The sequence below is a fragment of the Gopherus evgoodei genome, chromosome 7 (assembly GCF_007399415.2).
Source record: "Gopherus evgoodei ecotype Sinaloan lineage chromosome 7, rGopEvg1_v1.p, whole genome shotgun sequence".
NCBI lineage: Eukaryota > Metazoa > Chordata > Testudines > Testudinidae > Gopherus > Gopherus evgoodei.
In genome coordinates, this window is record NC_044328.1 from 81992663 (window position 1) to 82016320 (window position 23658).

The 23658-nt window shown below is 52.0% G+C and overlaps 1 protein-coding gene across 2 annotated transcripts in view; it reads right to left on the reverse strand.

Moving 5' to 3' along the window:
• Nucleotides 1–2248: 2248 nt before the first annotated feature.
• The window catches only part of CACNA2D2 (calcium voltage-gated channel auxiliary subunit alpha2delta 2), a 667269-nt gene continuing 645859 nt past the window's right edge, over nt 2249–23658 (reverse strand). For both annotated transcript variants that reach the window (XM_030569197.1, XM_030569196.1), the window contains 15 exons: nt 20119–20216; nt 18940–19030; nt 17870–17932; nt 17628–17731; nt 16071–16169; nt 13916–14010; nt 13376–13423; nt 11598–11669; nt 10775–10927; nt 9554–9606; nt 8124–8179; nt 7609–7732; nt 5628–5737; nt 4779–4867; nt 2249–4449 (listed from right to left, as the gene is read on the reverse strand). In XM_030569197.1, the coding sequence (XP_030425057.1) occupies nt 4321–4449; nt 4779–4867; nt 5628–5737; nt 7609–7732; nt 8124–8179; nt 9554–9606; nt 10775–10927; nt 11598–11669; nt 13376–13423; nt 13916–14010; nt 16071–16169; nt 17628–17731; nt 17870–17932; nt 18940–19030; nt 20119–20216 (1384 nt within the window). In that variant the 3' untranslated portion in view covers nt 2249–4320. The remainder of the gene's footprint in view (nt 4450–4778; nt 4868–5627; nt 5738–7608; nt 7733–8123; nt 8180–9553; nt 9607–10774; nt 10928–11597; nt 11670–13375; nt 13424–13915; nt 14011–16070; nt 16170–17627; nt 17732–17869; nt 17933–18939; nt 19031–20118; nt 20217–23658) is intronic.

The window sequence follows — 23658 nt, forward strand, 5'->3', positions numbered from 1 at the left end:
TGCCCCAGCCATCTCCTCCCCACCCCCATTTCATCCCCTGCACTGGGAGATCTCTGAAATTCCTTCAGGCTGGCAGTGCCAGCCTCCTGCAGGGCACACAACTGGGGGGCAAAGGGGCTGGGGTGCTCATGGCAATGGTGGGATCTAGTAGATTTCCTCCAGGGAAAACGAAAATAGTGCCAGGGGAATTCAAGGGGAAAAGCCACCTCTAGTGCTGGGTGTTCTGACAGGTCTCCTGTCTGGCCCTGCGGCCGCTGGGTGAAGTTTGTGTCAGGATCAGAGGAAGGATACGGGGAAATGGTGCTACCAGGCTCCTGGATGAGGGGTGATGGCAGTAGCCTAGCACAAAATGGCCCCCTGAACCAAAGATTGTGTTAGAGTGTATGCGGGTGTGTGTGTATGTACATATGAGTGTGTGTTCACAGGAGGGGTAGCCACGTGGGCCAGGTGTGTGCACAGTTTGGTGTATGCATCTGTGAATGTACAAGTGTGTGTTCTCTTGTGGGTATGAGAGGATGTGTCTGCATGTGGCTGTGTGCACACATGGAGTGAGTGTATATGTGTGGTGGGGGGTGTATCTGACAAGGGCTGTGCTGTTGCTGGACCACAGGAAGCGCTCAGCCCAGCAGGCACAGAGCTATAGTGCCAGGGTGGAAGCGGGCACAGTGAGGGTACTAGCCTAGTAAAGCTCCAGGGGGCTAATGTCTTGTTTCAGGGCATGGCAGGTGCGTGGAAAGGAGCCTGGCTTTGCTCTGGGAGCCCAGGCTGGGGCTGCAGGGTGCCGTGATCGGGAGACGCTGTTCTCACAGAGCAGAGATGATGCAGCCTGGCTGGCCAGTGCTGATGGGGCTGCGCTGTCCGTGTTCCAGGTGCAACTGGCTCTGCCACACGCTAGCAGCCAGGGGGAGGGAAATACAACCTCTGTATGAGCCCCTGCTCTGTGAGCTAACAGAGAGCTCTCCTAGCTGAAAGGAGCAGCCTGCTACAGTCACAGGGGTGTGATCACACAAAGGGCTCATCCGAGCTCAGTGGACACTCCGAGTAGCTAACAAAGTGGCTCCTGTATACTGGCTCCAAACTATGGTGTCACAGAGCAGAGCAATGCCCACCCCCCCACCCCCTTCCTAGTTCTTCCTGCCCAGGTGTCAACACACCGAAAATCAAGGAGATTCTATAGGAGCGTACGTCTGGTTTTCTCTCACTTGGCCTTTGGTTTCTATTTGCTGCTGAGCGGGGACACACATTCCCTGGCTCCGTGGCTTCAGGCAAACACAGAGATGGGGGCAGGGTAGTGACAGGGTGGTTTGTACCCTAGGGGTTCAGTCTGGCTTTGGTGAGAAGTGAAAGGAAATGGGGGTAGGGCAGGATCTCAGTTAGTACCTCACAGACGTTTGCCCATGTCACAAACCAGTCGCGTGGTCTGGCACGGCTAGGCAATCTTGGCTCAGGAGAGACCGAGAGCTAGGGTACAGGATGAGGTTGGGGCCACAGGTCAGCCCCTCATGATGTTTCTCTATGCGCCCACCCATGAAGCAGCAATGACCGAGGGTCCTTTCCCCTTTCCTGGCCACCCAGTGCAAAGAGGCAGAGGAGATGGCTGAAGAGAAGGGAGCTTTGGGGTCGGGAGGGTACTCAAGTGCAGCTGAACCTGTGTAGAACAGCATCCCAGCCTGTGCACCAGGAACAGCCCCAATGGCTGGGGACAGGCACAGAGCTAGCCCTGCCGCTTTGACATCACATCTAGCCATCACTCGCTATGGGGAGAGGGATTCTGAGTTTGATTTGAAAAGCCAACCCCAGACATAAAACATGCCACTATGAAGACAACTGGAAGGGCTCTTGGTGGGGGACAGGGGCTTGAGTTGAGTGGCAGGTGCTCATAGAACCCTCTCCCCTAAAACCAAATCTGAAAGGCCCATGTTGGGGGCGTCTGATGCCATCTGGATACGTATGTGACATCAGGGACAGAAAGTGCTAGCTGCTGCTTGAAAGACGGGTCAGTCTCAAGTCTCTGAGGGCTGGTCTACACTAGGGGAAGGGGATCGAGCTACGATACGCAACTTCAGCTACGTAAATAGCGTAGCTGAAGTCGAAGTATCTTAGATCGAGTTACCTACTGTCCTCATGCCACGGGATCAACGTCCGCGGCTCCCCGTCGACTCCGCTACCGCCGTTTGGGTTGGTGGAGTTCCGGAGTCGACAGGAGCACATTAGGGGATCGATATATCATGTCTAGATGAGACACAATATATTGATCCCCGAGAAATCGATTGCTACCCGCCAATATGGCGGGTAGTGAAGACGTACCCCCAGTTAACGAGACCCTAAGATCCAGATGTTCTGCCCCCTCCCAGACATCTGAGTGCTTCACAGGCCCAGGGTAACTCACATCATGAAATGAGGCATTCCGACTGTGAAAACCAGGGCCGTGGGCACCCAGGGAATAATGTGTCAAATGCACCATGGCATCTCCCTGCTGGTGGTGCACCTGGCACGTTACTGCTGCCTGTGTAGCATCTTCCTCCTTCTCTTGCCCTGCATGCTGTTTTGGGAGACTGAACCGACCCCTCTGGGGGCCTGACCCCCTGCTCTGTGGCCAAAACCCCTCACTAGCGCATGTCCCTTCCCAAGCGTCCACCAGGCTCACATGGGGTAACCAATGGCCAAAGGTACGTAAGGTTAAACTCTCCCCTCAGAGGCGGAGTCAATAGGAGTGACATGAGGGCACCACTTAGCCATTTGGGGGGGCTCAGTTCAGAGACCCTCCTCCTCTAGTAGAGCTGTCCTGGATGCCAGTCCCTCTGGGGTGGTATTTGGGGTGTGAGGGCCAAATGCACCCTGGTGTATCTCTGCTGACTTAACAGTTACACACAGGGGCAAGCTTGGGCTGAGTTCTTTGGAGGTGTTGAACCCCACTGAGGTCAATGGGAGCTGTGGGGGCTCAGTACCCTCCTTATATCAAGCCCTGGGTGTTTTAAAAGGCCCTGTTGGATCCTCTCCAGCTCTGCATGCCTGGTGGAGAATGAATCAGCACACAGGATCAGGGCATGCTACTCAAAGGAGTGGGCAGTGCCTGCCCCAGTGGTGGTAGTCTGGTCCACAGAGAGCCCCATGAACCCTTAGCCAAGCTTCCTGACAATGTACCCTTGGGTCTACTGTCCAGGGGCATCTGTTATCCAGCCTGAGTTGTAATGCGAGGATATATCTGGTGAATGAGGCAACAACATGGACCAGAAAGTTCTTCTTAGCCATGGTTAGTCCCACCGCACTGTATGCCAGGGCTAGAATGATGCACATGAATGGCTGCTGAAGGGCTTGGATCCCCTCTCCCACTTCCCCACTACAGAGTTATCAATTTAAATAAATAATACTGACCATGACATTCAATTCAAGTTTCTTTTTTTGTGTGTGTGTCCTTGTTGCTGACAATAAATATTTGTACTTCTTCAGGCTAAAACATTGGAAAGCAGATGTAGAAAGATATGGTTTAAAATCCTCAGGCTACAAAATAATAATTGAAGATTGGAATAAGATGGATGTAAATAAGGTGAGACTTGGACGGGACAGTGTAGGAAAGCACCTAGGGATTGGGCGGCATGGAGAAGCAAATGAGGACATTATAAAATATAACATCGGTTGTTTTTTGAGTTCAAGAAGCCACGGTGATTGGTTGAGAAGTTAACAAGACTTGTCTCGATTTGGCAAGAAAACATCATTTTTTTCTCTTCTATTTTGTTTTGTGTTTTGTTTGGATGGGAGGGGCAGGAGGGTGGATTATATCAAACACAAGAGTAAGCCGGTTAAATACTTTAAGACAGCAAAATGGTAAGACATCTCTCAATGGAAACTACAAAATCTTCTAGAATTCCACAGGTTCCATGAGGAAAAGAGCAAAAAAAAAGAAAACCAAACCAAAAAACCAGGTCACTGTTCTTCGTATTTGGCCAACAGCTCAATGGAAGGATGAGGACGGGGTCAAGGAGTCAAGAGCTCAAGGACACTCGCTGTCTGAAGAACAGAAGCCTCAAATGGGTTGTGATTCCCCAAGTCTTGCTCAAGCTCAGTTCTTGCCAACCTTCTGCACAGAGACGCTAGAAAGGCAAGGCCAGGTTGGAGAGGATGGGAAACAAAGCAAAAGGAAAAAGAAAAAGATATTCCAGGCTCCTCAGTGGAGCGAGAGGAGGTCCTCATGAGCCACAGCCAAGGTGTAACCAGAGCGGATGGGACGAGAAGAAGTTGCCCTTTTCCAACACGCCTGGAGAGGATGGAGATGGAGTTTTTAACAAAAGAAAAATGGATGGGTTGGACTAGACGGACGTTTTAAAGGCAAGATGCCGAGGACAGAGGCTGGCGGCTGGCAGTCAAGTAGAGGAGCAGCAGCTGCATGGATAACAAGACGCTGAGAGAGGGTTTGAAGGAGGCCCCTCTGCCGCAGTCTGAGGTATCTTCCTAAGGAGACAAAAGGTGAGATGGGTTTCTGCAGGGATTGGGTGGGCTGGCAAGATCGTCACGCATATGCCAGTGGGACCCGAGACAAAGGCAGTCCCCATGCAGTGATTGGCTTCTGCTGACTGACACCCAGAACAAATGAACTCATTCTAGGAGAGCTTTGGAACCAGAGGGAGGTTATTGCCTGTGACCCGGCGCAGCCTTAGAAAAGTGAGAGCTGCTGGCAACCTTGCTCTCCATCCCCAGCAGATTCCATGCATAGCTTGCCCTGCCTCCCTTCTCCCAGGTCCCCAGCTTCCCCTGCCCCTTGAGCCAGTTCCCCCACTTACCGCTGCATCGTAGTCAAAGCAGATGTGGGGGCCTTTTCGGTATCGGGGCTTGTCTACCAGCTCACACTGATTTGGATCTCTCGGTGGAGCTTCACGTGTCAAGGAAACAACGCAGTGCAGGCATGATTCTGGGATTGAGGGCAGAGGGACAAAGTGGGGCTGGGGTGGCTTAGAGAAGGTAAGCAATTGGACAGGGGGCCCCCCAGAATGCAAGGGACTTCATGAGGTCTGCGATTAGGGAAGGACCGAGACCAAGATATTCTCCCCAGTTCTCTTCTCTCCTCGATTGGAGGCTAGTGCAAAGCATTGCCCATTGGCTTTTAACACTTCTCTACCAGGAGCTGTGTATCTCAACCCATCGTCCTGGATCCCCTTCCTGTCTTTGAAGCCCTCTGGCAGGTTGCCTTGGTCTCCTCTCTTCCCATTGAGAACAATCTTAGCTCCCTTAACCTTCCTTCACTGGTCATCGGGCATGGAGAACCTAAGTGATCACCTGGGCATCTGAACACTCTTGGAGGGTGTGGGCTCAGAAGAGAAACAGCTCAGAGCTAAACTCACGTGAGGCAGAGACACAACCAGCTCCAAGGGGAGTTGATCTGTGGACTGTGTTTGTTATTTCTAAGGCACTGGGCTGGAGGGTCCTGCACTAGCATGGGCTGCACTTAAGACTCTCCTGAAACCTATGGGCTTGAAGAGGCGCTTATACTATACTGGCCCTTAGTGCGGGGTGAATTCCACCCTCTGTGATCATCCAGGAGAAAAGCTCCTCTTCTCTCCAGTGGCTGTTGGTCGTGTCCTGGGGCCGAGGCAGGAGATGTGAAGCCCAATGCAGCAACAATCAAAGGATACCTCGTATCTCCGCCTGAGGGAGCTTGGTGGACTCACACTGGCTGCACATCGGCTTATCCGCTACAACGAACAGCAGATTGGTTTTGGTGAGCCTCTGTGCGTGGAACAGTCTGTGGGAGGGGAGCAATATGGTTATCCAGGACCACATCTCCTGCGCTGCATCCTCCATCTCTGCTGTGCCGCTCCCAAGGAGCAGAGAGCAAACCCTGCTAGTGCTACCTGGGAAACCCTAGCCACCATGAGTTCCTCCTTGGTGTGGCTGACCTATGACCCCAAGCACAGGCCGCCACATCCACTGCCATCGGTGACCTCCCAAGTGTCATCAGGGAGGGACGTGAAGGTTAAGGTACCAAAGAGGAGTCCAAAGCTTTCACCCCATCTGGTGGCCCTGTTCAGCCAGGTGAAATTCCTTCCTTTCCAGGCTGCGAGGGCTTGGGTGTCAGAGCTGCTGTGTTGATATTAGAGGGGAAAGGTTCCACTTTATGAAACCCCAGTAGTTTGCACAATTTGGAGCTCACGTCAAGTCCAGCTCACTCAGCCCATGAGGCTGTCGGTACCATCAACTGCTGGTGTCATGGGACAATGCTATTGCAAGTGTTTATTTATATACAGGGCCACGGCTGTGAGTGGCGCTTTATAAACAGAGAGAGACACAATTCACACCCCCAATCTAAAATTAGATCAGGGCCACAACAGCCATCACATCACGGAGGGAACAGTAGCTCCGGCACCACCAGCCCCAGCACCGCTCCATCCTCCTTCCCCTTCTCAGCAGGTGTGGGAACGATCCAGGACTTGGGGATCACTGCTGTCACCTGGGTATCTCAGCAATCAATAATTGACCATCGGCTGAATTAAAGTCATTATTAATTCATGCACCCACAAGACTCTTTTGGTCTTGCAGTTCTTATTGAGTCAGCAAGGTGCCCAAGCTTTGCCAACAGAGGGTGATGTGTCAGTTGGGTAGGAGATGAAGGGCCCCATCCAAACTGCGTAACATGGAGCAGGATGCAGCTGCCCACTGAGAGACTACAGATCCCAGCATGCAAGGCACTCCTCGGAATTGAGTAGCCTGGCCTCGGTGCATGCTGGTGGGCCTCTGGCTAATATGGCTTAATTGGCTAAAATGATCATGTAACAAATTCTGTGGTCCCTTACACAGATTTGTATTCGGTCCAGTATAAAATACACCATCATTTTAAACTCCACCGCTCCTGAGTTAAAAAAAGGAGAAGAGAAAGTTCCTCTCCCAGGCAGCAGTGTTCTCCAGCTCTGCATCAGGAAGGCTTTCTGGGAGGAGGAGTCTGATCGGCTAACAATGGCTCAGAGAGTGCAGATCTCTCATACAACCCTGTGGATCAGGGACTCGCAGCCAAATGCAACAAAACAAATCACACCAAGCTCAAGCAGTTCTAGCAGCTCCCTGTGATTCTGCATGGGGCCAATGGCACAAAGAGTTTGGCTTCAAACCTGCAAATGCACTCGAGATGCAATACCACTGCATGCCGTTGGCTGCTACTGCTTATGGCACTGCCAGCGCTGCTGTGTTTGTTCCAGTCCTTGGCGCTACTGCAAAGCAACTTTGCCACTCTCAAGGAGAAGCAGCTGAAGTGGAAAGAAGAGATGGAGCCTCCTTTGCATGGGACCTGATTCAGCTCCCACTGAATTAAGTATTTGCTTTGATTTTAACAGGAGTTGGATGGGGCCCAAGGAGCCATCTTCATTGTTCTGCTCTTTTTTAGCAGCCTGGCTCCTTCCTCTCCAGGTGGTCGGACTGACAAGCCTGCTGCACAGAACTGACACTAGGGCACTCCAGCGTCCTCAGCCTCAGGACCCCTTGGCAGGAGAAAGACCCTCTGATGCCCCCAGCCCTCCTTGCAACAGAGTGCATGTTGTCTAGCTGTGAAATGCACTCTGGATACTGTGTTCTGGTTACCAGCTGCTCTGAACCCCGCTGCTGTGGGCACCCCATCGCACTGACCTGGAGCAGTTTCCACAGTCAATTATAGCATTATAGGTGGCGTTGACGGTGCTGAAGTAGTACTGTGTCTGCTTCATGATGCAGCTGGTCTCTCTGGACTCCATGCTGTCTGCTGTCACATCCTCTGTCACCAGGGACAAGAGACACAGTGGGACACGGCAGAAGGAAAACCTTAGGCTGCTCATTCCCACCCCACTGAAATGTGCCCTGCTTCTCTAAGCCCCTCTGAAGTAGCGGCCAGAACTAAGGTGGACTTTGCTGGCCAAAAATACACTCCACGATATTCTGGAAAGCAATACAATGTACCCCAGATATCTGCGCGCTGGAGCTGGGTGGTTACTGCAGTGACTCCAGGTGCTGGCCAGTGGAAGATCTGCTGGTGACATCATCTATCTATCTCAGTCGCTTAGTACGCTCTATTCCCCAGTCAGATATTTACTTCTCCTCTCTCCAGTGCTCCCTCCTCCCACTCATCCCTCTTGCTGCTGCACGACATTAACCTGGGCAGGACTTACCTGTTTGAAACCAGCTGCTGTAGGTGAGGCCGTACAAGAGCTGCTGGAACAAAGACCTTTGGGAAGGAAAACACAGAGCTGTTAGCTGACATGACAGCCCAATCAGAACAACACTATTAGGGCCAAGCTATGCACTGAATATAAGGCTGTGGGTTGCTCCCTGGGAGCACTAGTATAGACAGTTTTACACTGTGTCAGCTAAGCCCCTTCACTTAGCAAGATCAGAAGCCAGAAGTAGATGTTTCTTCTCCCTTTCACTCTCTGTGCAGGAGGTTGCTTTGGCCTGGCTTTGAGCTACTCTGACATCATGAGAGGCAGGTACAGCCACGACATGGAAAGGAACCCACCCTATTCCCACCATGGAATCTGATCAAAGCCAAAAGACCCAGCCACTCTAAGGTCTTCCGTTCCATCGAAGAGCACTCACTTTCCTCAGGCTAGTTCTCCTTTGTGCGGCCGGAACTCAAATTCTGTCACTTGGCAGGTGACATCACTGACGCAGATACAAGCAATTAACACAAACCGCGGCAAAAACTGGGTAACAGACGACGTTCCATTTGCTAATAAGTACGATTTTCAAACCAAACCCACACAGCATTCGGAGCTGCCTCTACTGACCCCAAGGCTATCCCCTTCCATCTCTCTCAATCCAAATAGATAGATCTATCTTTTAATAGCATGCCAACCACCACTGCATCTCAGCACCAACCTAATGATCCCGGTAAAAAGCACAAAAGCCACAAAATGTTCAAATTTGAGTGGCAAAAGTTAGATATTTATATCCACATTTAGACCCCTAAATACAAATGATCTGATTTTCAGACATACATTGCTGAGCACCAGCAGCTCCTGATAAAGTTAGGGAAGAAGCCACTTATTTAGGTATCTAATTTTAGACATCCATATTGAAGCTTTCTGCTTAACTGTACAGAGAAATGTTTAAACTGATGCCTAGGGTTGTGGGGCGTCTGTGTGTCTGAGACACAGAGAGAGAGATGCTGACTAAAGGGAGTATCTCACTTGTATCTGAAAGGCGTAAACACCAAGGGAGCAGAGCAGGCGATCTGGGTTGAAATGGATTAGTGCAGACATAGGCTGAATTGCAGGGAACATTTTCTGATGCTGAGACGTGTTAGGTGGAAATGGAGGCTCCCTAAGGAAGTTGAGGGTGAAAGCCCCAGATTTAGAAGAGGCGGTGGGTAAGCCCCAGGAGCATGGAGTGTAGGGAATTCTCTGGCCCGGGGGATGGATGGACCAGATGGGAGCGATTAAGGCATTTCCACCTGACTTCTATCACTAGCACTCTCTCACTCTGCCTCGCTGTGGCACATCCTTACTCTCCAGTCTCACTCTAAAATCTGGGGCACATACAGCTCCCCCAGGCTGCTCGGGGCTCAGCAGCAGCAGTGCTGAGAGAGATGGAGACTTACCATGCGGCAGCTGATGTCCACCAAGCCAGGTTCAGGAAATCTGCCATGGTGGGCTGAAAAGAAAGAGGAGAAGGAAACAATGTGTCAACGGAGCAGGGGCACAGAAAGACCTTACAATAATAAACCAGTGGGCAGCATCCAGGGATTGATGCTGCAGAAGAACAGGTGTGAAGCGCTCCCTGGAGATGCCTGTGCTAGAACCACATGGATAGAGGGCTCCATTTGCTCTTGTCTTCCCCGCTTTATAACCTATTAGTGGCTCTAAACATGGCTGGTGTCCATACCTCCCCGGGTTAACGCTTGGTTAGTGACTGTGGCCACTAGTGGTCTTTCTCCCAGCCAGAGGTCTGTGCCGGCACACTGCTGTTACCTGCTAACTTGTCTGGCTCACTGCTCTTTTGCAGAGTAGTGCTAACTCCTTAACCAGGCCTGCATAACTGGTGCGGCAGGTCCCCCTTCCTCCCCACTCTCTATGAGGTAGGACACCCCAGAGTACATTGCAGTACGTGATGCTGGGGCTGCTCTCTGTCGCGTCCTGTGGGCACTCGAGACCCCGTTGTGGCACTCTGGGAGAGCTGCCTGTGTTTTCCCAGAATGCACTCAGACCGACACAGTAGGCAGTTCGGTAAAGGTGGATGCACAGCCACAGCTGGCACGCGACTGTGCTGTGAGGAAAGCTGCTGCACGGACACAACTCAGTCATGCTGCTGGGTACCATATTGGAGGAAACCGCAGCCTGGCCACAAAGCCTAAGTGTGTGTGAGACAAAAGGCTATTTCAGACTCTGCATCTGACAGGGAAGCTGAACCTTGATGAGCTACTCTCCACAGTCCCCAGCTCCACAAGGCATAAGGAAGAGGAGGGATAAAGCAGCCCTCTCCTAGTCCAGTGCAATGTTGAATCCCCTGGGGAAACAGCACTTGGGGCTCTGTGAGAGCACACTGTCGAAGTATCACTCAAGGCTTGGTACCAACAGGCAGATTAAGAGAACTGGCCAGCTTTCTCCTGTTCCATTCTGGGAGGACATTTGTTGCTCTGATTGGCTGCATTACCCAGCTGCTATGCCCTATGGGAAAGCCAAAGGAATTCCCCCCACTGATTTCTTTGTGCCAATCAATGGCTCTTTAATTGCCTGGCTGTCAGGGATACAGCCCCTGGACCAGCAAGTGAACTTAGCCCTCGCCTGGGCTGTGTGATCGCTGCCCATAGTCCTGCACTCACCACAAACACCCCTCTAGGGGCAGCTCCTGTGTTGCTCTGAGCTTCCGGGGTGCACACCGACTGGAAGTTGTAGGACTCCTTCCGTGCGAAGAAGGAGTTGTTGTAGAGGGCAGACATCAAATTAGCATCCACTTCGCTGAAAAACTTCCCCACCTGGAACAGACGACACCAGAGCAGAAGGGGCAAGTCTGTGCTGAGCATGGGAAATGAGACATGCTCTCTGCACAGCAGGGCTCTGCGTTGAGTCATCCAGGCAGAGATCACGGGTGCAGTACAGGAGCCAGGCTTATGGTCACAAATGAAATGAGTTCAGAGGTCTCTGCTGAGTCCCCTGTGGGTGCTTCACAACCCAATACACAGTTCAGTACCAGCAGGAATTACCCAGGAATGGAATAGTGGTGGTGGGGCCACAGCGCAGGACTGAAGGTCACTGGCAGAGCTGGGGTGGAGGGCAAGAACTGGAATAGCCAGGGGTGCTGTGGGGCAGGACGCAGGGGCACTGGCAGATCTGTAGAGGGGCTCAGGCCTGGAGGAGCAAGGAGGCTGCAGGTTGGGATTGAGGTGCATTGGCAGAGCTGTCTATGTGGGGAGGCTCGGGCTGGAATAGCAGGGAGACTGCAAGCCATCAGCCATGCACTGTACTTAGGGACAGCGCTATCAGTCCTTCACTTTCAGACAGAACTGAAATTTACCCAAATTTGCCATGAGGGGGCAAATCACCACACTTCTCTGCACTCTGACTGGGATTTCCCTTCCTTCGGCTCCCAGCATCTCAGAGCCAAGACCCTCCTCCCCAGCCTTTGGCAGAAGAACTGCTGCTCACCTGGTACCAATGATCTTCCTGGTTGGAGAGCACCAGAAAGCCTCCATCGTCAATAAGAACACAAATGAGGTCCTGCAAAAGGAGGAAAGCATTGGTCTGATGTAGGCAGCTCAGAGCTACGGGCAGCCCTGCTGGGCTCAGCTGTGTCCACGCAGCTGTGCCACGGGGGCAGAATCCAGGCACTGCCTATTGGCCAAAGTTAAGCAAGTTTCAAGAGAAATGCAAGCGGCACATGAAATCCCTGGACAGGTGACAAGGTCAGTCAGCCCTGCCCTGAGCACCTAGTTCCCTGGGGCCCTCTTTCAGGATCTGTCCTGAAAGCACATGGGTCTTCATGTGTTAAAGGGCTGCTGTACTGTGTGAAAGGGCAGCACTGAAACACAGCTGCCACATTAGGAGGTACGGGCCACACAGGGGATGGAACAAACCTTTGTAAAGAAAGTCTGTATCAAAATCCACTTGCCAGGGCGATATCTGATGACAAGGGACAGGGACAGAGTTAAAGGCATCTGCATCACTCCACATGTGTTTTTGTCCTCTTCAATTTGATGTGTTCAGGGGCAACTTTAACTAAGAATTTCCTGCCTTTCTGAATATTTTAAAATCACATCAGGGTTTTTCTACTGCGATTTCCTCTGGAGTTACAGATGGGTATTTTCAACCTGAACCAAAGTTTTTTGTCTTGGAATTTCCTTTGGGTTTTGAAAACATTTGTCACAAAGTACTCTGAGTCGGGAGGCTTTGCAGGCTCTCCCATCCCTGTAGTGTGTAATAATTATGCCTAGCTCTTAGCATTTTTCAGCAGTAGAGCTCGAAGTGCTTTACAAAAGATCATGATCTCCGTTTTACAAGTGAGAGGGGAAGTGACTTTCCCCAGATCACCCAGCAGTTGGAGCCAGGAATGAACTCATGTCCCCTAAGAGTCCCAAACAGAGAGGGCTAGTTGTGCGACTGCAGGAGTCCTGCAAGGTGATGATGTAGATCAGAAGTTCTCAAACTGTTGGTTCGTGAGCTCCATTCCGGTGGTCTGCGGATAGTTCCCTCCAAGGTGCACGCCTGGGCAGCCACACACAAGAGAATGAAGGGCCACCCACCTAATTAGTGGAGCCGCTCAGACGTGGCTCCACTAATTAGCTGCCTGAACCCTGAAGAAGATGCACATGTAAGGTGAGGTGGTGGCCTTGGGGGGAATAGAAGTTGGTGGGAGGGGGCAGTGGGGTGAGAAGAGGGGGTGGGTGGAACTTGGGATGTGCAGGGCTGCAGCGGCCAGAGAAAGAGGCAACTTTCCCCAGCTCCACGGCTGTGGCTGCCGGGGAGAGAGGGCACATCCATCACATCAGAAAGGTAAGACTGGTGATATTAAAATATGAGTTGTGTGCTTTTGTTTGCAGAACAAAAAGAAGTTTATTATTATTAAGTTTTTTTATATAGCGCTTCTTTCCAAAGCGCTTTACAATAGTTAGCTAACGGTACAAACAACATTTGGAAAGATCATTAAGCAGTCCATCGAGACCCTCAGCAATTTTCAATTCGTCCACAAAAAAAAAAAGTTTGAGAACCACTGATGTAGACTGTAAATGTCAGGGGGCAAGGATCACGCCAGCATCATGAATGCCTGGGGCGCTATACACATGCTTAATTATGGTAAGTGCACATGGGGAGCGGGGAGGAGGCGCTGAATTTGGCTGCCATGCTCTGGACTCATGGCCCAGGGCAAAGTTAAGGGGCTGATGGGTAAGGGGCAGCTGTCCTCCTGAGTCCCCCATCCCACTGCTCACCTTGTTGTTGGCCTCACAGTCCATCTCGCAGCTCGTGGAGGGGTCGCACTGTCAATTCGAGCAAACACAAAGAAGGGGGGACAATTGTAAGCAGGGCAGCAAGCGGGGTATCTGCAAGTGATCTGCTTCATTCGGAATTGCACCCATTTCTCCACTGACCACGTCCCAGCTCCTCCTGCCTGTACTTCCCCGGGGAGATCAGACACCAACCGGGAGAGAAGGAACATGGATGTGGGAGGAAAGGGCAGAGGGGTGTAATGGGATGATGGGTGGAAGGAATGGGCAAAGGGGGAACCAGGTCTGTGCGGGATGGAGGAGATTGGGATAGCTAGAGGGCTGGCTGGTAGGAGATACTGGCAGGACTGTGCAGATGAGGGCTGAGCTGGGATTGCTCCTGGAGCAGAGCGGGACAGGTCTGAGCAATCCCACTGGAGTGCCCCTCTCTGTGCTAACTAAGATCCCATCCATAGAAGCAGAGCCCAGCAACCCTGCCCAGGAGGGCGACAGCTCAGATCTTTCCCCTTCCCTCTCCCTGCTCACCCTACGCGTTCCCAGCTGATCCCGGTCTGTCCGATTACTTGCCAGGACTTTAAACTTTTCAGCCCAAGCCTCCAGGTCAAGCTTCACTCCAACCACTGGGGAGAGGAAAGGAGGGCGTGAGGAGGTAACAGAGCAGCTCCCCTTCATTCCCATGGCCATGCCCCATGCCCTGGAGAGGTGCGTTGACTGTGGCCAGTGAGTGTTGCCCCGTATGTTAAAGCACAAGGAGCCAGGCTCAGTACAGTAACTCCTCACTTAAAGTCATCCCGGTTAACACTGTTTCGTTATTAGGTTGCTGATCTATTAGAGAACATGCCTGTTTAAAGTCATGCAAAGGTCCATTATAAGGTTGTTTGGTTTGCCCCGCTCCACCTGCCCACCTGGCGCTCCTGCCAGGAAGTGGGGTTGGGGAGCGGGAGCTTCCTCTGTTCTGCCTACTTGGTGTTCGGGAGTGGGGTTGGGAAGCAGGTTCGGGGCGAGGGGGCTTATCCCACTCCGCCCGCCCAGCATTCCAGCCGGGGAGCGGGCAAGACCCGACCCTGCTCCCTGGCACAAGCACCGGACAGGCAGAGTGGTCTAGCCCCGCGCCCTGACCCGACTATACCCCACCTGAACCAAGCTTCACAATCATCATTGGTGAGTACAGTCTTAAATAACGACAGGTTTCAGAGTGGCAGCCGTGTTAGTCTGTATCCGCAAAAAGAACACGAGTACTTGTGACACCTTAAATTTGTTAAAAGAACAGGAGTACTTGTGGCACCTTAGAGACCAACAAATTATTTGACCATAAGCTTTCGTGGGCTACAGCCCCACTTCATCAGATGCATGTAGCGGAAAATACAGTAGGAAGATATATATATACACAGAGATCATGAAACAATGGGTGTTACCATACACACTGTATGGAGAGTAATCAGTTAAGGTGAGCTATTATCAGCAGGAAAGAAAAAGACTGTAGTGGTAATGAAAATGGCCCATTTCCAGCAATTGACAAGGAGATGTAAGGAACGGGGGTGGGGGGGGATAAGCATGGGGAAATAATTTTACTTTGTGTAATGGCCCATCCACTCCCTGTCTTTATTCAAGCCTAGTTTGATAGTGTCCAATTTGCAAATTAATTCCAATTCAGCAGTCTCTCATTGAAGTCTGTTTTTGAAGATTTTTTGTTGTAACATTGCAACTTTTAAGTCTGTAACCGAGTGGCCAGGGAGATTGAAGCGTTCTCCAGCTGGTTTTTGAATGTTATAATTCTTGATGTCTTTGTTTGTTAGTTTCTAAGGTGCCACAAGTACTTCTGTTCTTTTTGCAGTATTAAATAGTTTGTTTAAAATTATTTAAAACTTATACTGTATATGTATATAATATCTTTTGTCTGGTGAAAAAAAATTCCCTGAAACCCAACCCCCCCCATTTACATTCCTTCTTATGGGGAAATTGGATTCGCTTAACATGGTTTCACTTAAAATAGCACTTTTCAGGAACATAACGACAATGTTAAGTGATGGGTTACTGTGTAGTCGAGGGCTCAGGACATCCTCCTAGTTCCCACATGGGCCAGAGGGAGGTGGCTGCTCCCCATCCATGGAACCACATAGGGGAAGCCCAGGATTGACTGGACACAGAGAGCTCAGACTAGACCCGGGGCACAGGTTCCAACTTTTCCGCGTCAACGCATGTGCTCAACCCCTGCTTCACCCCAAGGCCCCGCCCCCACTCCACCCCTTCCAGTAAGGCCCTGCCTTCACTCTGCCTCTTCCTGCCCCTGCTCTTCCTCTTCCCCCAAGGCCCTGCCCTCGCTCCACCTCCTCTTGCCCCCACTCCACCCCCTCCCCGAGGCTCCTGCCCACCCCCTGCTCTTCGCCATCCCCCAAACCTCTCTCTGAGCCACCAAACAGCTGTTTGGCAGTGCCATCCCCTATCAGCTGTTTGGTGGCAGCAGGGAACAGTTGTGGTCGGTGGGTGCTGAGCACCACTATTTTTTTTCCAAGTGGAACAAAAGGCGGAGACCCCCTAAGCCAGGCTTAGTGTCCTGAATGGCAGAGCCCACAGCTGGACAAAGCGTATCACCCTGCAGGCTGGACCACAATCCAGGAGATGCCTATAGAGGAGCCTTCCCCTAGGTCTGCCATGCAGACATCTCCCTGGGCACCCTGACCTGCTGGCTTCAGGGTCCTCCCGCCAATGCTGAGCTCCACAGCTGTGCTGACCAGGATCCCAATCGTGTTGTTTTCGAATTCCAGCCCTCTGTAGCTGGCTGTGAGGAGAAGAGAGAGACCAGAGATCACATGAGATGCGGGGAGGAACACCAGGCAGGTCCCTCTGGAAGGGGAGGCCCTGGATCCATCCCTTCTGCCATGGCACTTTCTTAGATTTATAGAATCCAAGGCCAGAAAGGACCTCTTGGATAACACAGGCCAGAGATCTTCCCCACAATACCCCTAGAGAAGATCCTTTAGGGAAACCTCCGATCTGGAGTTAAAAGTTGTCAGTAATGGAGAATCCACCACACCCCTTGGTAAATGGTTCCACCACTTCTTATTTCCAGCCTGAATTTGTTCAAAGGGCCTCCCCGCCAGGCGAGGCTTCAAGTATTGCATCTGCTGGGTCAAGAGCTGGGCAAACCACACAGCAATAACTGTGCTCACACCTCCAGCTGAACCCTCCGGGCTCTGGCTCCTACTCAGTGGAAAGGCTCTTTGGCTTCTTCTCCCTTCTAGCCCGATTCCACCTGTGTCTGCTGGCCCACCGATGCACCCGCCCAGGGGCAGGGCTCTCTGACGGAGCCTCTGACCGCTCCAGGCCATGGATTAGCTGGGGTGCTGCAGAAGCATGGACAAACCATGTGCACCTTGTTCTTTAATGACCGTCTTCCTGGCTGCCTAGACAGCAGGAATGCCTTCTAGTTTGCCAGCACCAGTGCATATGGCCTGGCAGAGTAATGCTGCAGGCCCAGCTCATGCCAGTCATCTTGCTCACCATTACAATGCAATTCCCACCTCCAGGAAAGGATTCTTCTACTCACCAGTGGGCAATGGACCAGGATATCTGAACCAGCAGAGCCCAAGAGATGAAGCTGCCCAGGGCCAGATCTCAGGCATGTTTCCCCAGGAGCCCTGGGCAGGGCCTGCTCTATACCTCCAGAGGCATAGGCGCCAACTTCTGCTCTCGCTGGTGGGTACTCGACCCCCCTCTGCTCCACCCCCACTCCACCTTTTCCCCCAAGTCCTCATCCCCACCCTGCCTCTACCCACCCCAGCGCTGCCTCCAGCCTGCCCCCAATCCACCCCCGTAAGTGTGCTGTGTCCCGCTCCTCCTGGAGCACTGCCAATAGCTGTTTGGTGGTGGGAAGAAGTGCTGGGAGGGAGGGGGAGGAGCAGGAACTGGGCACGCTCAAGGGAGGAGGTGGGGAAGAGGCAGCGGGAGCTTGGCTGCTGGTGGGTGTGGACCTACTAATTCTTCCTTGTCAGTGCTCCAGCCCTGGAGCACTCATGCAGTCAGCACCTATGTCCAGAGGTAGCAGAGATGCTTCCAGCCCCCAGACACAGCTCCAGGCCCCAAGAGCCATTACTGTCTCCTCTCTCGGTACTGCTGCAAAGCGGCTAAGCCCAGGGAATCCTGTCTCATTCTAGAGGGCTATGAAGCACTGGGCTAGTCCCTGCCATGCACACCACACTGCTGTCTGGTTGGGGTGCCGGTGCAGGGTGGTACTTACAGTCCCGGAAGGGCGGTTTGAAGATATACCCCCTGTTGTCTAGACTGCGCCGATAGAAGCTGGCATTGAAGGGTTCCGGGTCCTCTTCCCAGTCGTCGGCAGCTCTGGGGGGGGAAGGAGAAGAGGCCCCAAATCAGTGAGACCATCAGTGGTTATAGCTTGTGTATGTCAGCTGTCCCACGTTGAGGATGCACCCTCACACAGACAAGGCTGAGACGTGAAGGGTAATCAAGGCCACTTACTTGTTAGGGAAAACTCGGGTGATGCCACCATCCGTGGCTGCAAACACGGCCAAGAGACTGTACCTGCAATGAGACAGGACAGGAGCATAGAGCGTTACAGCTGGCCAGAGGGCGCTCCAGCTCCTTTTCCCTCCTCAGCGCTGCCCTCACTTCCACCTAGCTATGGGTTTTTTCCCTACTGTCCATCATCGTAGGATCCAGGCCGCTTCCATGCCAAATCAATAGCAATAGTGAAATCCCCCATGGACTCGGTGGAGTCCCTGGCACTTCTGCCTTGTCAGGGTTGAAACTCTGCTTGGGCCGGGGATGTTTTGGGGGCAGAGTTGGGTTTTGAATGGGTGTTTGAATGAGTGCGATCGGTTGCAGCTGGGCCCCCAGGGGGTTCAATGCTTCCTACAGCAGTGCCACTGATGGCAGAAAGGCTCTCCCTAAAAGGAAGGCCTTGTGCAACAGTCCCTCAAGATGGTCTGACTCTGGATTTGCCTGATCTGGATCAGCTATTGCATGCACTGGAACTGTCATCTTGAGTGCCATCCATGCCAGCAGGGAGAGCTTCCCATAGCCGTGCCCTGCCCCTTCCGTCTACTGTTCTAGGAGTGCAAGCTTTCGTATAGCAATGTGGCCAATGCAGCAACGTGGGCTCCTTCCAAGGGCTGAGTATACAGGGCTGTGAGCTTCCCCAGCACAGTGCCCTAGCTGCACTTGGAGAGTCACACATTAACACCAGAGCTTTTACTTTGAAACCTGTCTGGGTTCAGAGTGCCTGCCAGGGGTGGCTGTATTCTCTGCTCAGCGCAGAAGCTGGCTACTGCATGAGCCTTGCTCAGCAAATGAACATCAAGGTCAAGGCAGAAAGTCTGGCCTCAGGTAGTGGTTTCACGGCTGCTAATGCTGGTATTGTCTAGCCTACACGGGCCCGTCCAGAGTCCATTCCAGGAGGGCCCTGCCTTCCAGCTGGGGTTTCCAGGTGCGTCATTGACTAAGGGACTCAGTCTCTCTGCTCCCAGCTAGAATTGCCCCTGGCTGGGCTGCTGCTGGTGGGACTGGGTCTGGAATGGGGCTGTGCCTACGTATTGAGGTCCTGGTCCTTCCACACCCTCTCCACCAGCTGCTGGGTGATTCCTGTGTCCAGGATCAGGTTGTGAAGGAGGAAGTTGTCACCTTGAAAGCAAGAGAGAGAGGAGAACAATGAGGTTTGTTCCCTACCCGGAGTCTCCCCTGCGACCTGCCAAGCAGCAGTCTCCCCCACCCAGGATTCCTGCCCCATGAACTCTTGCCCCTTTGAGTGATAGGTAAAGGAGGGTGGGTTCTCCTCGTCCTTTGGCCTTGTCTGCCTTTCCTCTCTGTCCACTAGAGCCCCTTCCCCATGCTGTCTGAGCCATGGCATAAGTCCTAGCCACGGGAAGTGGGCTCTTCCGTGGCTACTGTGCTGTTCTGCACCAGCCACGAGGAAGCTGGGGCTAGAGAACTGCAGAGACAATTCCAGGGTAGGGCAGGTGGGACATGGATTCGGGCTCCCACATGGCAGCTAGCTGTGCAGATCCCTGAGCTACCGAGCTGAGTGCCTCCTTTGACCTTCTCTGGAACATACTTACCATTAAGCAATACAGATGCAACAACTGGGGAGAACACAGGGCTTGCAGGCAGGCATCTCTGCCAAGGTACTCCAGTCTTAATCTACACCATCCACTGCTAGCCCAGCCCTAGGCTCTCCATAGACAGCTCTGCTGATGCCACTCACTGCCAATCTGCAACCCCCCTGCTATCCCAGCACTGCTCTGTCAATGCCCCTCCATCCTGCCCTGAAGCCCCCCTGCTACTCCAGTCCTTCATCCCCCCAGCTCTGCTGATGCTCCTCAATCCCAACCCTGGACCCCCACCCTAGATTGGCTGACACCCCACATTCCTGCCCTTCCACACCTCTTCCTGCTGCCCCAGCACAGCTGGCCCTCTCTTAGGAACAGACTATCACATAGTGTGCTGCTTTTGGGGCTAGGACCAACGCCCACTTGGTGTTAGAGCCCACCAGCCTCCTCTAGCTCATGAGCCAATCCCAACCTGGAGTTCAGTCCTGCCAGGTGTGTGCTCCAGCCTGCTGAGTCAGCTGCTGATCTGGAGAGGTGTCATTAACCATTTATCCCCCTATTCATCTCCTCAGTCTGTTTTGACCCTTCCCGACCCAAAACCCTCCTTTCTTCCCTGAGAGAAGCCCAGGACTGCTCTGCCCATGCTGCCCCTGTGGTACTTACACTGTTTGGAGTCTGGGGTCACCTTTTCCATGAGGGCGATAAAGTTTTCCAGGAATTCTGTGTTGTTATCCGACAGGTCAAGGTCTTTGCAATATTCTCTGGGATTAGGGTGAAAAGATTTGGCATTTGGAAGGAGGAAAAAGTTACTGTCACTTTTCTCCCGCTCAGGATTGGTTCAATCCTGACTGTGTGCATGTGTGCGGGCACATAGGGCTGCCTGTATACGGGTGAGCGTGCATGGGCTACATGTGGGCTGATGCCTTTGTGCTTCCATGTTCGAGGGGCTGCAGGTGCAGAATGAGTGTGTGTGTATTTGAGGAGGTGTCTGGGAGGGGTATATGCAAGCAGCACCCTATATGTGTGCACACATGGGTTTGTGTGTGTGTAGGCCTCTGTGCTCGGACGTGTCTATGAGGAAGAACCTACACAAGTGTGTGAGGAGGTGCTGGTGAATATGTGCAAGGGGCAGATGCTGGGTGACATTTGGGTGTGTGAGCGTCCCTCCGAGTGGGCCTGCACTATTTGCAAGGGCTGCGTGGAAGCATGTACATTCACCAGAAAACTGCACGTTCAGGCTTCCCACAGTGGCACTGCATCATCACCCAAGAACCACTGGAAGTTTATGAAAGAGTAAGTGGCTAATTTCAGTGGAGACAGCCGCTACACTGGAACTTATCAGCCATATCAATCCTGGGTCAGGCACTGCTGCTGGCTATCTTGATACCTAATCAGCCATGCCATCAAACACCATGGGGGAAGGCTGCTAATGCTGTGATGGCACAGCACCACTGCCAACTGGGCTTGCTAATGTCACTGACTGGAAGTACCCTATGAGCAGTCACTGCACCCTCAGATTGCTACGCGTCTGCTCAGATAAGATAGGCATCGCTGGTTGCTTTTAGACTTCCCTTTCGGTTCTTGGATTCAATGGGCAGAAATAAGATGGTAGCACATTCTTCAGCCCCAGTGGGTCTTTGGTCAGTTGCCCAGGGCTCCTTCCCTTACATTGACTCTTGTCATGGCAAATCCCAGGGCTTTGTTGTCAATGTACCAGGCCTCAGCTGGCCACGCATGTGAGTACTAGACAATGTGATGGTATTAGATGCCATTGCACCTTCTCTTAGCATGCAGACCAGACACACCAGGAATACCCACAGCACTCTGCAGCCTGAAGAGGGCCCACAAGTGTCCTCTGGGTGAAACTTCACAAAAGGAAACACCTGCCTCTGGGGGGAGCAATCAGATGACATGCAACTACTTGCTTTCACTAGCAGAAGGGGTGACTACCACTGCTGCACGGACAGCAGGAAGTAGGCAGAAGCAGCGTCCTGTTACTGGAATGCCAACTAGAACCTGTGGATGGGCAGCATCACCTGGAGTGACAAAGCTGGTGCCAGCTGTTATGACTCCCCAGGAACATGGTGCCACCTGGCAAAACAGTATGATACTTTCTGACATTACTGCCCAGAATGGTGGCAAGAGCTCCTCAAAAGACAGTGCCCCCGGCACAGAAGGATGAAGCTTTTCAAGGATGACAGCTGGAAGGGCCATAAAAGACTTTTGAAGGCAACATCAAGTAAGGTGAGATCTTCAAACCTACCTCTCTTTCTATGGGTGATGACTGGCACCTATCATGGTGGTATCAGAACACCTGAAGGCACTTATGCAGCATCTATCAGAAGTACTATTTGCTGGGCTGCCGAAAACGGGCTCTTATAAAGGCTGAAGGCGAGGCAGTTACAGAATTTATAATCCAGCTGCTGATCCCAGGTCTAGCTTTGAGGTGACTTAATGGGATGGAGACCTTGGAAAAGTCACCAAACTCTCATCATTGGCTGACACAACGCCCAGTGGTAGTTTTTCTCTCAGCCCTTCCATGGAGGTGAAGGCCCCATTGCACTCACCCTGAGCATGTAGCTTCAAAATCCAGCTAACATGTGATTGCTGCGTCAATGCAGGTGAATTAGCCAAAACTTGGGGGCTGTCTTCCTGTCACAAGCGAAGCCTAACACTGGTGAGGAAAACTGGAATGTGGCAGGCCCTCAGGTGAGATAGGAACAAGGCTGGAGGAGATGGACATGGTTTGGTGTTTGAAGGCATCTCGCGCTGGAGCACCTTCTCAGAAAAACATCTGATCTACACAACTTCAGATGCTGCCGCAATAGAAAACAAGATGCTTCCAGATGCCATGGCACAGCCTAAAAGAGGCCCAGGGTTTAACAAGCAAAGACTCTACTGACCACATTAAGTCTGGGAGGAATTTCCCTTGACTTCCATACCACAGATACCTATTTCCAGGTCTGGGATGCACCTGATTAGATGAGGACCGAATGTGACTCATTTCTTTCTCATGTTTCATTTTAGTAAGGGTGGGCCTCACAGTTCAAGACAGGAATTCTTCAGTGGACCTGGAGCAGCATAGGATTCAGTGACCATGTGCATGAATTCCCCTGTCACCTTAAGAAGCAGCTGGTCTCTCTTTGGTAGGCCCACTCCATTGAGAATCCCATTCTAAAACACAGAAGAATGCCTATACTGAGCTTGCAATATTGGTTAATGATGTTTGATGGCATTCAGATGGCAATGTCTTACATTACAGACTGTTACAAACGGGTGCCTTAATGTGCCATGACATAGGTATATATTATGCTATGGCATTGTGGCCATTGAGGACTGATTGTGAATGGCCTCAGAAGTATTTCGGCTACCAAATTGCCAACAGCTATTTAGGTGTTTGCAAAAGAACCGTCACATCCCCAAACACATGAATTCTTACTGCACACGGAGGATAAGCCATGGCTGTCTATAGGCCCAGGATGAACAATTCAGTACATTGAGAGACTCCTGAATATGAACAGCATTAGAATCGCGAATGCTGCAGATGGTATCCTGTGATTTGACCATGTGCCCAGGAGCGCTGGAGACGTGAGCAGGTAGAGTGGTGGAGCACAAAGTAGGTTAAGCACTTGATGACTGGAGACTGAGGGGGTGTGGTTTAGTGGTTAGAGCAACAGATATAGGAGACAAGACTCCAGCATTCCTTCCCTGGCTCTGTCACTGACTCACTGTGTGACCTTGGGCAAGCCACCTCATTGCTCCATGCCTCAGTTTCCCCATTGGTACAATGGGGATAACTATACCTACCTGCCTCCCGCAGAAGGTTGTGACGATTAGTTTATAAAGAGCTTGGGGACTGCCAGATACAGGGAGCAGTGGAAGCGTATCAAATTGATTCTGGTTCATGCTCCATTCACCAAGTGCTCAACTTACCACGTGCTCTGACAAATATGCTCCCATTGCTGGGGCTGCTGCTTGTATGCTCCAGTCACAGCAAGCCACATGCCCATCAAGTTAGCCTCACCAGCAAGAAAGCAACCTCTGGAAACAAAATCTCTCGCGTGTCAGTTGTTTGTATTTTTCATTCAATTAGTGCTTTTGTAGACTCCGCTTCTGGAAGGAACGGAGGGAAGGGGCAGGGAGGGAGGAAGCAGAGAGACAGCTCTGGGGTCTGTCTCATTGGTGGCACAGTTTCTACTGCAT